The 14,396-nt window shown below is 43.9% G+C and overlaps 1 protein-coding gene across 2 annotated transcripts in view; it reads left to right on the top strand.

Annotated features, from left to right (window-relative positions):
* Positions 1 to 14,396, top strand: part of LOC147711122 (tumor necrosis factor receptor superfamily member 9-like) — a 106,959-nt gene that overhangs the window by 37,683 nt on the left and 54,880 nt on the right. For both annotated transcript variants that reach the window (XM_086921929.1, XM_086921928.1), the window contains exon 3: positions 9,992 to 10,102. In XM_086921929.1, coding sequence (XP_086778055.1) covers positions 9,992 to 10,102 — 111 coding nt within the window. The remainder of the gene's footprint in view (positions 1 to 9,991; positions 10,103 to 14,396) is intronic.

Here is a 14,396-nt window from a genome sequence, read left to right as displayed (position 1 = left end):
TTTATTTTCATTTCCCAAGGGATTTAATACTTCTGTAAAAACAAAAAAAACATAACTATGAAAAATACACAAGGGGGCATATGTACAAGCCATGTACACCCCCATATCTACAAGGCCACCTAAAGCCACCATGCGTGGATTTTCATGGCCTTGTGGATATAGAGTAATGCAAGGAAAACCAAGAGGTGTTCCAGGGGTATTGCTGTGGATGTTCCCACTCAGCACCCATGGAATTGGCACTGCTCCAGATTTACCAGATCTAGTACAACTGGGGCAGCGTCAAAACCTTGAAGCATATTTACAAGCCCCTATCGCCACCATAACATCACTTTTCACGATGTTGTGGTGGCGATATGGGCTTCGCCTTATTTTACAAGGCAGCGTTAAGCCACTTAAAATTGCTTAACGCTGCCTTGTAAATAAAGCACTCTTTCATTCTATAGTTAGCCTGAAAGGGGAGGGCAATGGGTGTTGGAATGAGCGTTCCACCGCAACACCCATTGATTTTGATGCTGCCCCATAGAGTGGCGTAAATATGGGGCAGCACCAAAATTAGGACCATGGAAAACCTGGTCTTACCCTGGACCAACGAGGAGAAATGTTTAATTTCTCTTAATTGTTGCTGTTTCCATGTATGCTGCATTGTGCAGCACACATAGAAACAGCAAAACGTCATTAATTGTGTATGTACAGGAAGGTGTCCCTACCTGCACATAAACAATCATTTAAAAAAAATACGTTTTGCAAATTCTACATGTGCTACATTAAGCAGCACACACAAAAGTTACAAAATGCCATTTAAAGATTGTTTATGTGCAGGAAGGGAAATCTTCCTTCACAAAAACAATCTTCCCTAGCAATGCAGACACCCTTGCACTATGGTGCAAGGGTGCCTGTGTTGGCACTAGGCAGCTACATTTAGTGCCAGCACGGTGGGAAATGACGGGCTGCACCATATTGTTGCAAATATGGTGCAGCCCTGCGTTTCAGAAGTGGAGGCGTGTGGCATAAAGCCAAGAAGGCTAATTTAATGCTCCATCACTTCTATTGTAAATATGCCCCCATGCGCCTCCCTAGAGTAGGCATAATGAGGAGAAATCTTTAAACTTCTAATTTTTTCCTCTATTAACGTGTGCTGCAGCAGCACACAGAAAATGAGGAAAATGCATCTCATGGTTGTTTTTGTGTAGGAAGGTGCCCCTTCCTGCACAAAAAACAATTATGGCAATATCACAGACACCCTTCATGATGCAAGGGTGCCTGCGTTGGCGCATGGCTGCTAACTGTGCATCGGTGCTGGCTGAAAGGACTGGAAGGCACTGTAGCTTGTGAATACGGTGTATTCCTGTCCTTTTAAATTGGCGTAGGGCAGCACAGCAAAATTACTTGTGTTGCTGCCCTATGCCAATTCTTTGTAAATATGCCCCTATAAGCAGATTGACACAGAACCTACACGATTATTGAGTCCCAAGCCTTGTCTGTAAAGTGCACCTGAATTTAGGGCGGCGGAACCAGGGTCGTTCAGGCCCATTGCACCTCACTTATGTATGTTATATACAACCCAACCAAGGGACAGAAGAGCCATTTTCCTTGCATATATTATATCCCTATTCGAACCAACTGAACGGTGGACATGAAATTGTTATTTTTGCCTTTTCACATGCTCACCTCTCATTTACATTCTAATGCAGTGTAACCTTTCCCTTTGTGGATGTGTGAAACTGCTCCTCCATCTACAGAAAGGCCAAACTAGCCCTACATATGTCACTACTGTTCGCAGCCGCCTTGGCCTACCTCAGAGTAGGTGGCTAGATGTAATGCTTGTCCCCCCCCCCTCCTGCATGCGCCATTTAGGCACCCTTATAACACCTGGATGTGGGCAGTGGCTGACAATATGATGCACCACACACCCACCCTCATGAAATGATAGGTCACCCACCACCCGGGTTATCTCAAACGCTGTTCAGTTGCACAGCACCTTGTGAGATCACATACACTCAAGACTGCCATCAGTTTCGGGTAACACCCTCACAGAAAATGGAAAAAGTTGAGTTTTATTCATTCTGTGCTGAAGAAGCAGACGTCAGTAACGTTAGTGGTGGAAACAGGAACAGAGCCTCGGTCAGCACAACTTTTAACCACAGACATTTTAAAATAGAGCAACTGCAACTAGACAAGAAACACTCTACTCGCAGGGTCTTAGTTATGTTCTCCTGCACACAGCCCCGTCAGCTGCACATGTGTACTCCTTCAGGTAGATCTGTGTTGAGCAAGTTTAGGTGGCACTTTGAGTGGACGCAGATGCCATGTGTAACCATGATCTCCATCCTTCATAACATTGTAGTTTTTTTAAGGTAGTGCAAAAAGTAGCTAAAACCCATCAAAAGCTACATATGGTAAAATAATTTCACCTCAAAGTATGAAAGGTTTTAAGAACAAATCTTTTTTGTAGAAATGGTTCTGCAAACTCAATAAGCTTTGCAACTTGACAATGTGCTGAAGCTGTGAACTTCACACAACTATGGGCTAGATGTAGGTAAAGTACATTTACCAATTCGAAAATGCTGAATTTTACCGATTCGGTATTTTAAAATCGGTAAATTCTATGTAGGAAAAAAATTGGTAAAAATTACCGAATCGTACCGTACAGTGTGTAATCCACAAGAATTGCAAGTGAGTGCTAGAGTAAACCAGGTTCTGATGCTTCCAAATATTGTGAACTAAGCATAAGGTATATTTCCTGGGTACACATTGGGGAGGGAAGGTATCCCTCACAAGTAAGCGATAAATCCTAATATCAGGAAATGGCAGTTTCAGCTTCTTTAAGCGACGTTTTCCGTAATGAAACAAATCCGTGCCTTCATAATACGAGGTGCACGGACAGGGTAGCGTGGACTTCCAAAAAAACTGAAACTGCCATCAGGACCTGGTTTACTCTAGCACTCACTTGCAATTCTTGTGGATTACACACTGTTTCCAAATCTCGCTGTTCTGATTACCTCTGTTATCTGTCAGCTAGACGTCCTTTGGAGATAATACTGTATGGACACACAACATATTCAGGCTTGAAATTTGGAAGCCGTTTTAATATCATACTAGCCCTGACGAACTTCCTGTGGCACGAGGGAACGAAACACGTTGGCTGTGTGCCTTTGTTGTTCACAAAGAAATTAAATAAAAGAAGAACCTTCAAAGAAATCATAACCTCTTAATTTGTTCAAGCAGTGCACCTTCCTTCTTTCTCTAATTTGTACAATCATATTATTATACGACTCAGTTTCTCGAAACAATGTAACAAAACCAATATTTCAAACAAAACATTGTTTAGGTGTAATATCACTTGTTCATTTTAATACATATTAGAACAAAAGCATGATTGCAAAACATAAATAACATTCAATGCTTTTTCCAGGTCAAAAGTTTTTCCAAGTTGCCGGTCTTGCCCTTGCCCAATGCATTTCGGGCCCAAGGCCCTTCTTCCGGGGCTTCGATTTTCAGACTATACTCAGAAATGCATAGCTGGAATACTTCGTATAAAAACCCCATTGGACGTCCCACCGACGCTTGCTATACTCGCGAACGCTGTGCAGATCTATTTACAAGGACACGAAAAGCCATGCAGGGTGACTTTACGAGTCCTTGTAAATATGGGACAGCAGGTTGTGCCGCCGGTGCGTCTCAAAAAATGACACACCAGCGGTGCAAAGGGCTTGCAAATAAGTCCCTTAATGTTTTCCTTCCCATCATAAGGACTAATATTCCTCCTCCTGATTTTATTGAGATCACGCTGAAAACACACTCGGCGCTTAATTAATGATTGGAGCGTTTTACTCTTGAAAGAATGTTGCAGTAATTGTTCCTCTATTTGAGCGAGCCATGGTTGCCTGCCTAATGAGGCCACACCAAAAATGGGGCAGCATTATTAACCTCATAGCTGCTATTACACATTCCTCCCCAGTGCTGCGCTGTCCATTAGAACTAGTGCTGAATGGACGTTCAATGGTCCTGCGCAGCACTGGGGAGGTAGCGCTGCTGACGACCATTGGCCGTCAGCAGCACTTAAGGGGTTAACTCAGACAATTCCATTTATTTACTTTCATAGAAACCTTGGACCTCATTTATGAGGCTGTGCGTCACTTTTACGCCGCCTGTGCATCACTTTTTGTGACGAACCAGTGGCGTAAAAAAGGCGCCTTGTTGCGTCATATTTACAAAGTAACGCATCTAGGTAGATGCGTCACTTTGTAAACCCCTGCGCCACATTATACCTGCGCCAGGTATAATGTATGCAAGGGGGCCGTATTGACGCAAGAAAGGGTAATGGAAGTGACACAATGAAATCTATGAGATTTCCCTGCGCCACTTCTAGGACTCAAATGCGTCAAAATCTTACGTCTGCCTCACAGCAGGCGTAAGACTGACGCAGGCCCTTTCTCGTGGGGCTAGCCCCATGTGAAAGGACACATTGCTGGAGTTGCGTCACTTTTGTGACACACTCCAGCAATGCGTCACTTTTGCGCCATACAGATACGTCAGAAATACTGACGTATCTGTAACTCCTTGCGCAATGATGCGTCATACTGTAAATATGACGCATCATTGGTGTAGCAAGGAAGGTGCAATGAAAAGTGACGCATCGCTGTTTTCACGCAGCGATGCGTCACTTTTCTCAAATGAGGCCCCATGACTTTTGAACGCATGCAGGCGACTCCATCCCCATTTCCCCCATGGACCCTTACACAACAGGAAACATTTACTGGTGTCAGTAAGGACCTGCTACTCCATTGAATAGAATTGCAGCCTCATTCCACCAGGACCCTTAATGCTTGTTTATACTTATCCTTTGCTCTGGAAACATAAACAGCTCCACAACAGCTTCTAGCCACTATTCTCCCTGACTGACGCTAGACTCCAACCCCAAAGCCATTTTAGCAACTCTTTGTGCCTGCAGGCATAGTGCACATGGACAGCTCAGTGCCCTTCCCATGTCTGGTGCATATGTGGTACAGTGAGCTTGACATGGGCAACTAGTTCACCATCAGGTAGGTTAACTAAACTCCAGGCGTACCAAAAAGCACACACTCGCGCATGCAATGACAAATGCCAAACTGACACACTAGATAACCTAGCATTGTGCAACTATGTTACCACCTAATGAGAATGAGGGGGGCCTGGAGGAAACTCAGCTATGGTCAAAACAAAACCTAAAGCAATCACCGCTGAGGAAGCAAGTGAGGCCACTTCTACTCAGGCCCCCTGCCCCCGCTCAGTATGTGAACACATTAATGGGCCGGCCAGCTAGACAAAGGGACTGATACCTCTGCCTGTTGCTAAACGGAGGTAATGAGCGCCCATCTGCCTCTACAAAGGCCACTCAGACACCCACTGGGCCGCTGGCTGTATTCGAACAATAGAGACAGCGCCCAAATGGCCCCCAAGACTGCTCAAAAAAGTAGCCCACAGCAGAACCCGGACACCGGCCCCTCGGGCATTGCCCGAATGCCCGCTTTACCAATCCGACGCTGGAACACACCAGAGTGGCTCATTTCTTTGTTTATCATAACACGCACTGTCCTCCAGCTGTCTCCATACACCACTGGTGATTACATCTGAATATGGCGACCATTTGTGGAGCAGGGAATCCATAGCATGTTTTGCTGTATTTTACCAGCCCTGCAGCTCTGACACATGTGGCACAGTGCGTTTTTGCATGTTTTAGTTGTGACAGGCACTACAGCTTTTAAAAGTAGCAGTGCACCCCAGAGGGGGGCGGGGGGGGGAGGTGGATGGACCAGCAGGTCTGGTTTCTTCTAGGTCAGTGGGCAATACCAGTGCACCTCCTTTGCAGTGTATTTGTGAATGTGGGAACTAATTTGCAGTGTTTACAGGGGTCACCAGCCTCTAGTTGCTAGATGTACTGAGCCCAGCTTACTATCGGGCCCAGTCTGAGCACCAAGTTAACCCCTAAGGCACTATCCTCAGAGTAGTGAGGCAGAGGAGTCCAGTACTTATTGAAGGATGTGGTGTATAAAGCCATCCTGTTGCATTTATCAGAGTAGAAAACATGAAATTACTTCATACAGCGTTTGTCAGAGAGTTCACAGTGTAAAACCTTTTCCTACTGTATTTGTCATAGAGTTGAACCATGCAAAGCTCTGCCTCCTGCATATGGTATGAAGTCTGTGTTAACAATGGCTCAATCAATGATGAGGAATGGATCTCCATCATAAGCTGGTTAACTCAACTGTTGCCCAATCAAATGCAGATAAAGAAGATCACCAAAGAGGCAGCGCCAGAGCTCTGAGGCCACCTTAGACTCAAACACACCTTCAGCCCTTAAACTTCAGGGCCCAAGGATTACTCAGGGTGGTGGTGTGGGTTGGAAATTAAGAAGTCCACAAAATTAACAATAACACTTAACCCCTTGCGTGCTGCCGTCGGCCGACGGGAGCACTACCTCGCTAGTGCTGCCGTCGGCCAATGGCCAACGCGGCCCCGCCCATTTTGCGGAAGTGCCGCACTGCCGCGAAATTGCGGCCGCAGCAAAGGGGTTAATAACTCAATTTCCACCAGTGCTTTAATTCATGCTCAGGGCTATGATATCAGAATATCATTGTCAAAATATGGCCTGACATTAAAATTGCGCCCAAAATATATTACCTTTGCAGTTAATATCCAAAAATCAATACCTAATGTGGTAATATGTTAATAAATGATATTCTGTACACAATATTTTATGTCCGACAATATTTGTGACAATGACATTCTGATATAAAAACCAACATTGCTAAATACTTAACATAAAATTAAAAAAAATACACCTTGGAAACCAGACGGAACTAACCCCTCCTGAACTAGAGATTTGTGTACAAAGGTCTCTCATTATTAAATATTGTACAGCCCCTTTGTATGTGCTTGTTATAGAGTTCACAATGTAAAACCTTCCTTTTGTATTTGTCTCAGGAATCACAATTTAAAATCCCTTTGCTTTTAATTTGTCAGCTACATTGTTATGATTGACATTTTGCACGTTCACCACTCATTTGCCACACAAAGGCTGTATGACATTTCCACTGGTGAATGTGTGAGTCTGCTCCCCCATCTGCAGAAAGGTCAACAGATCCATAGGTATGTCACTCACATTTGCAGTCTTGTCGCTCTAGCACACTGTGGGTGTCCCAGATGAAATGCTTCCCCAAGCACACTGTATGTAGACACCCTTACCACAGATGATGTGGGCAGTTGCTTTACAATACGGAGCACCATAACACCCACCCTCAGGAAATGATAGGTCAGCCGCCGCCCGGATGCTAACAAGTGCTGTTCGGTTACAAATAGCAGACTTCTTTTTAAGGTCACATACAGCTGCATGGTCTGCTGTGTTGCACAATGTTTACCCTCATGGAAACTTATGATGTTTTTCTTAATACTGGACTGGGGCATGAAGTTCACTCCTGAAAAAGCAGACATTTGTTAATTTAGTGGTGGAAACAGGATCACTGCTCTGGTCAGCACAACCTCTCAACACACAAAGGATCATATTTCCAAGGCCCTATCGCCAGCGGAGAGTTACTTTTTGTGACGCTCCGCCAGCAAAAATCACAAAATCATATACATGATGCCACGCAAAGCTACTATGCCTGGCTTTGAATGGCCTCATAGTTATGGAGTAAGGCAAGGCAGCGCAAATCGCTGCGTTGCCTTACTCTGCACTCGTAAGGGCCCTTCCATGGGCGTTGCAGTGTGTTTTCCCAAGCAACACCCATAGATTTTGACACTTCCCCATATTTACGAGAGCGTGTAAACCTGAGGGAAGCAATAAAACCTTATGACTCTGATCTGAGGCATAATGAGGAGAAATTATTTTATTTCTTATCGTTTTTTCCTCTTTCTATGTGTGGCATCTAGCAGCACACATAGAAAGAAGAAAACACCTCTTAGGATTGTTTGTGTGCAGGATGTGCCCCTTCCTGCACAAAAACAATCTTTCTGACAACACAGGCATCCGATCCCCATGGTGCAAACTATATCAAACCGGCATCTTAACCTCTTCTATGCTCATGACGAGCTCAGCTCGTCATAAGGCACAGTGCAGCTGCACTCATGACGAGCTGAGCTCGTCACTGCAGTTGGAACGTTCGCACGGGGGATAATTACCCCGCTGTGCTGAACGTTCGAAAAGCGGGTGTGGTTGTGATGAGCACCGCTCATCATGAGTGCAGCTGCACTGTGCCTCATGACAAGCCAAGCTCGTCACAAGCACAGCAGCACCATGCACGGCCCCCTTCCCCCCCCCGCACAGGGGGAGAAAATACCCCGCAGCCAAGGGGTTAAAGCCTCCTGCCTACCAGGGATTGACAGCTTCACCTCCCTCATCACGAGCCACACAAATCCAACATCCCCTGCATCTAGTCCAAATTGTAGCTTCTAGATGGCTAATAGCCTAAAATTCTGTGATGTAATCACATCCACACACACACAACTGTAATAAATTGCCCACACCTAGGTTCTAGAATTGACTTCAAAACCAGTGTATCACCCTCAAAGCGACCCATGGCAGAAAACCCACAAACTGACCCAAGGAGACTGACTTATTGACGTTGATGATTGGTTTAGGTAAATAGGCATGCCCCTGATGAAGTTGGGAAGACTTGAGGATTGGTCACTGATTGGAGAGCAATTAAACTTATGAGAAGACGCAATATCGCTGTGAACATTTGGTTTCCTATACTCGTTGGAGTGCTCTGGGATCTCGTGTCAATTTTGAACTTTGTCCGAATCTGAGCCCTCTTTGGTGACAACCCTTCTCTCTTGAAGAATCATTTCCAATATTGGGACTTTATGAAACTTGCTTGATTAGTTAGTCTTTACTTGGTGTGTTGTGCGCGCCTCTTGATTTCCAGCCACCATATATTTCAGAACTACGTACAACATTCCCAAGTGTATGAACGGCGCACTGCATTCTAATTGCGATTATCTCTTAGTACCCTACCAAGGGTAAGGAGGCATGCACTACTCTTCTAGCTCCAAAATAATTATTTCTTGGTGCTTATTCTGTGCATTGTGCCTTATATATACCCGATGTGTGGTATTTATGCTCTTATTACTACTTTTATATTTTCCTATCCACTTTAATAGCGGAGAATTTGTAGACATGATTGATATCCTTATGATTGTCCAGTAGATTAGTGATATACTGTTGGTCTATGTAAATCGCGCTGATGAGCTTGAGCCTTGTGCGTGCTACGCACAATTACCACTAGTAACATACATTGTATTTGTAAAGCATGCATTCAGCCAGAAGGGTGTCTTCGGGCTGAAATAATTTGTTTATAGTTACCCAATTCAATTGTACTCATTTTATTGACCTCAGAGGGATGAACGGCTAAGTAGACCTTGTGACTTTCAAACCTGTGACCATGAGGTCAAACACAGATCCCTGAAGTAGAGGCATTGTTCACACAGACACCAAACCCGGCCTCATAATGAATAATGAATAGAGAAATGCTTGTATTAGGACCCATGGCACACTCCCTTCACCACTGATTTATACACTCTAAAATGTGTTTAATTTCCCAGATTACCTTCCAGTACTATTGGAAAGTCCTCCGAACACGAGAAACATCACAGATACATGGTCCCTTGGAAAAAGCGGTGGTACTGGATCTCTCAAACGCCCACCTGCACCTTCCCACGCGCACTTACCGATCAGCCGCCTGCTGTCAAAGTCCCTTCTAAAAAATCACAACTACTATGGATTAGATACTCTCCCTAATCTAATCCGTGCTTTGAGGATCTCGAACACTTTTATTCACAGAATATGCCATTATCATTAGTTTTCAGGGGGGTTATTTAATATCCTCTGGCTAATCTGGTGAATATAATAACATCCTGAGTTAATGCCATTTTTTGAATTACAAAAGAATAACTAAATACATTTCTTGATTTTGAAAGATAAATAATATGTTACTTTTTTCAACTTTACTCACAGGAACTTTTTTGAACTCTGGAAGCTGTAAATGCGAAGACTGCCCAGAACATACTTTCTCCAACAAGAATGGCATGAGGCCATTGGCCTGCAGCAGGTGCAAACAGTGTGAAGGTAACATACACTGTACTTCTAAGCTCTCTCCTGCTGTGTACTTTACAGCATCTATGAATAGCACTGCACTGCAGGGGAAAATTCTTTTTTTGCTTTTGTAGACCATTACCTGCGAGCTGTTTGTGTTTTTATAGGCGCCATTTTGAATTTCTGCGAAAATTTGGAAAAGGTTTTATTTTCTCAATGGGTTATGAGATACTATTTGCTTACATTGTTGTAAACTAATCCTCTCCACTCCCAGGGCATCACATTACAAAAGTATAAAGGAGGTGTCCTTTCAAAAACCACATTAAAGGTTTCATCTGGTGAGTGTTGTCACAATGCATCTTCAATCTCAAGTAGGCATCATTAAACCAAGGGACATTCTAGAACATCTTTTGTTGTTGTTTGAAAAAGGATTGGACAAAGAGAATTTTTTTAAACTCTAAACTGCTATTGCCCTTTCAAAGGAAATATGGAAAATAGCAGGAAAAGGATAGTTGTAAAAAAGAGATGTTGTAAAGATTTCAGAACTTACAGGGCACTTCTGATCTCTGAAGGAGAGAGTTGTATCCTCTGGGAACTACACTCAAGAAGGCCCTCTCCTTGAGCTTTTGGCGAGGTGTAGTAGCCATTCAGCCTAGAGTAACAGGGAGAGTCTTTATAACACAGTCTAGATAGCAGCAGGCAGGAGGAACAAAATAGAAATGAAACTTATGTTTAGTTCTGAGCTAAGCAGGTCATTTAGACCCTTGCAGGCTGTACTCCATTCTGTCAAGACAGTGGAAAGGTGTACTCCAGTGCCCCGGTGAACTACAGCCTACCACATTTAGAAATCTCTACTTGCCTGGTGGAGATACTTTGCTTCCAAATAAGCCACTGACTATGCTTCTCCAAAGAAGGACAATGGCTTCTCTGAAGGAACCAAAGATGTGCTCAACAGCTCCATGTTCCATGTGCCCATACAGCAAACTTGTTTTCTTCAGACACAAACTCCTAAAGCCAGACTTTGTTTTTGTTCAAACAAAAACATAGCAACCCTGATCTATGATGTGAGGGGTTAATTTCTTCTGTTTAGGGCCACCAGACATTTCCTGCCTGTCCCGAACAGGAAAAATAGTACCTCAGACTGTCCTCTATGCATGTGGTGGAGTACCCTATCTGCAAAACTCTAAATAAGTCGCTGGGGGCCTCTTTAAAAGCTGTTTTCCATCACTCTTGTACCACGTTGCGTAAACCTTACATGGGAATTATGAAGCCATGCAAAGCCACTTAGCGTGGCCCTGATTGGCTCCATACAACTGGAGTAAGCAAAGCAGAACAAATCACTCCGTTGCCTTACCCTGCCCTGGGAAGGCATTCTATGGCATTTCCCAAGCAACTTCCATGGTTTTTGAGACATTCCCAGACTTACCAGACAGGTAAACAGGAAAATGCGCCAAAGAGATAAGCCTTCCCAGGAGAGGTGGAACAAGGAGAAATATCTTTATTATTTCTCCTCCTTACTTCCTCTTTCTATGGGTGCTGCATTCTGCAGCACACACAGAAAGAGAAAGTGCCTCTCAGGATTATTTTTGTGCAGGAACGTGCCCCTTCCTGCACAAAAGCAATCTTGCATTCAACTCAGGCACAATGGTGCAAGGGTGCCTGCATTGGGGCTAGGCTACCAAAAGGGCTCCAACAGGGGTAGGCTGCCAAAAGGGTACCAGCATAGGGGAAAAGGCAGGAATGTGACATATTGCCTTAATTATGGTGCATTGCTGGCCTTCACCTGGCACGCAGTATAGTGCAGCAAGGTGACTTGCTGCACTGTGTGACATACCCGTAAATAGGCTCGCTAAGTGTCTACATTTTTCATGAGACCTGCAGCAAGTTGTGCACATACTGAAATATTGTAAACAAAGGGTGGAGATAAAAGTATCATTCATTTATTCACGGTCCATGGATTGCTATTTTCATATACAGTTCATCAAGTCTGTACAGTATTCCTTTATGTGGGCCAGACATTTCTAACAATTCAATAGTGGGAATGGGCAACTCAACCTGCTGTGAGTAACACAAGTTCAGACCTTGAGCTTGACCGTTTGCACAATCCACCTAGCACTTCTTTTTATAGAAGTGAGATTCGCAGCGCCACAGCCTTGAATTGTAAACTCTTTTGCTCGATGCATCTATCAGGTGCGGGACAAACCTTTCCTGTACTTGATGAAAGTATGCAAACCATTTGCATTTCAGATATGCACTACCGTTCAGTGTGTTTAATATGCGTATCGCACTAACCATTTATCATCCACAATCAATCTTATAACCTCCTCAGAATATGGGGCAGATTTACAAGCCCCTTTCCACAACTTTACGCCACCACTGTGTCACTTCTGTGACGCAGCTGTGTTGTAAACAAAGCGCCATGTTGCAACATATTTACAACGTGGCGCTTCTAAGGAGATGCGTCACGTTGTAAAGTCCTGTGCTACATTATACTTGAGTCAGGTATAATGTATGCAGGGTGGGCGGTCCGTCGCAAGGAAGCCTCGTAAAAGTGACACGATTTCACTGAGTCACTTTTACGATGTCACTGCAGCAAAACCTTGTGCCTGCTTGAAGCAGGCGCAAGGAGTGATGCAGCATGATGGGAATAGGCATTCCAGACCATTGCTGGAATTGCGTCATGCTTACGACATGACTCCAGCAATGCGCTGTCTTTCCGCCCAAAGATGCGTCACACATCTGTCTATCCTTGCGCCGTGGTGTGCCACATTGTAAATGCAACGCATCCATGGTGGTGCAAGGCATTTTTTACGTCACACAATTTAGCTGACGCAACTCTGCTAATATGAAGAGGTGTGCCAGGTCTTGTAAATCTGCCCCTATCTTCTTATGTATCGCTTTACTAGTTCTGGGCTGGACATCCTTGTGAAGGCTTTCACTTATGCGAAAAATGATGGGACTCAACGGGTCTGCAGAATGAATATCCATGCACCCATTTTTATTCTTTAAATGGAGCATGTTGTCAGCTCTGGATGCACCATCTGGAGCATTACTTCCAGTTCTGGAGAGCACTTCTGGGCCCTTATGTAAAGGATGCACTGCCCTGGACTGCAGGTTGCAGAAGCTTGCACAACAATGATGCTTTATTAGTGCTTGCTGTTGTTTGGTGCTCCTTTGGGGTTGGTCGTGGGGTGTGCTCCTAGGGAGAGTGGAATCTTGTGACACTCAGGGGCTTATTTAAAAGCCCCTTGCTACGAAGGTGTGCCAGAATAGGGTAACCATCTTTTGAGAAGCAATAACAGGTATAGATATAGAAGTAGGACTAAAACCTGACATTGATCAAGACATATATGTGCCTACATATACACACACAGTGTGTAGCAGTGACTGTCAAATATTAGAAATCTGAAAAACATTCTAACACTCTTTCTTGTTCTTTTGAACTCATTTATAAGGCTACATTTATATTACACGTTCAACAACAAGTGGGAAGGGTCTAAGGGCAGGTTTACCGACCAACCAGATATATGCCCCTAACTCAATATATCACAACAAATAATATCTGGGGGTCAGAAAAAAGAAAAGAGTTTGACAGTGAGGACCACTATACCAAATGCACACAGAAAAGTATCAGTGAGGAATGATAGTTAGTAGATGGTCAAGTCGAGGCTCAAGAGCACAAGGAGAAAAATGTATTGTTCCCATCAGAAGCCGCACTGTACCGCCCTTATTGTCATCATGTGGGATCTCCTTACCCAGGAGACAAGACGGCCGGTAGACATTACCGTGACCGAAATGTGATATGAGAGCAGAACAGAGGAGTGTAGTAGTGGCTAATGACAAAAGCAGTGTATGGTGATTAAAGTGGAAAAGTGAAGGGTAATACTAAAATTAGGTGAATGGGTGGAAAAAAGAAATTTTATTAGTATCCCCCAAACCCTAAGGTTAAAAGGCAGGTGTGGGTGCAGGTTTTAAATAATAACCGCACTTATTGGTGGTCGACATGTTTCAGCATTTCATAAGGTTTTCTTAATGCATTCCTCAGGACCTATACAGGATACACTACTGCTTTGTAAGAAATAAATAAATTATAAAGATATCACCTGGACATCCAGGCGTGCTCAACCGTATACTATCAGTGCAAAATGGTAAGGGATCCAACATGTAAAACAAACAAACAAACACACGAAGAAACAAATGGAACACGAAAGTTATTCACATCATTTCTGTTTGTATTCATAATGACATTGCAATATGTTTAATCATACCTGGTCATTATTTCAAGTATGCACTCACCCTTGCGTGTAGGTTGAGCAGCTTCACCCCA

Source organism: Lissotriton vulgaris, chromosome 5 (genome assembly GCF_964263255.1).
Source record: "Lissotriton vulgaris chromosome 5, aLisVul1.2, whole genome shotgun sequence".
Lineage (NCBI taxonomy): Eukaryota > Metazoa > Chordata > Amphibia > Caudata > Salamandridae > Lissotriton > Lissotriton vulgaris.
Note: the sequence above shows the minus strand (reverse complement) of the source record. Positions and strands in the feature narration are given on the sequence as shown.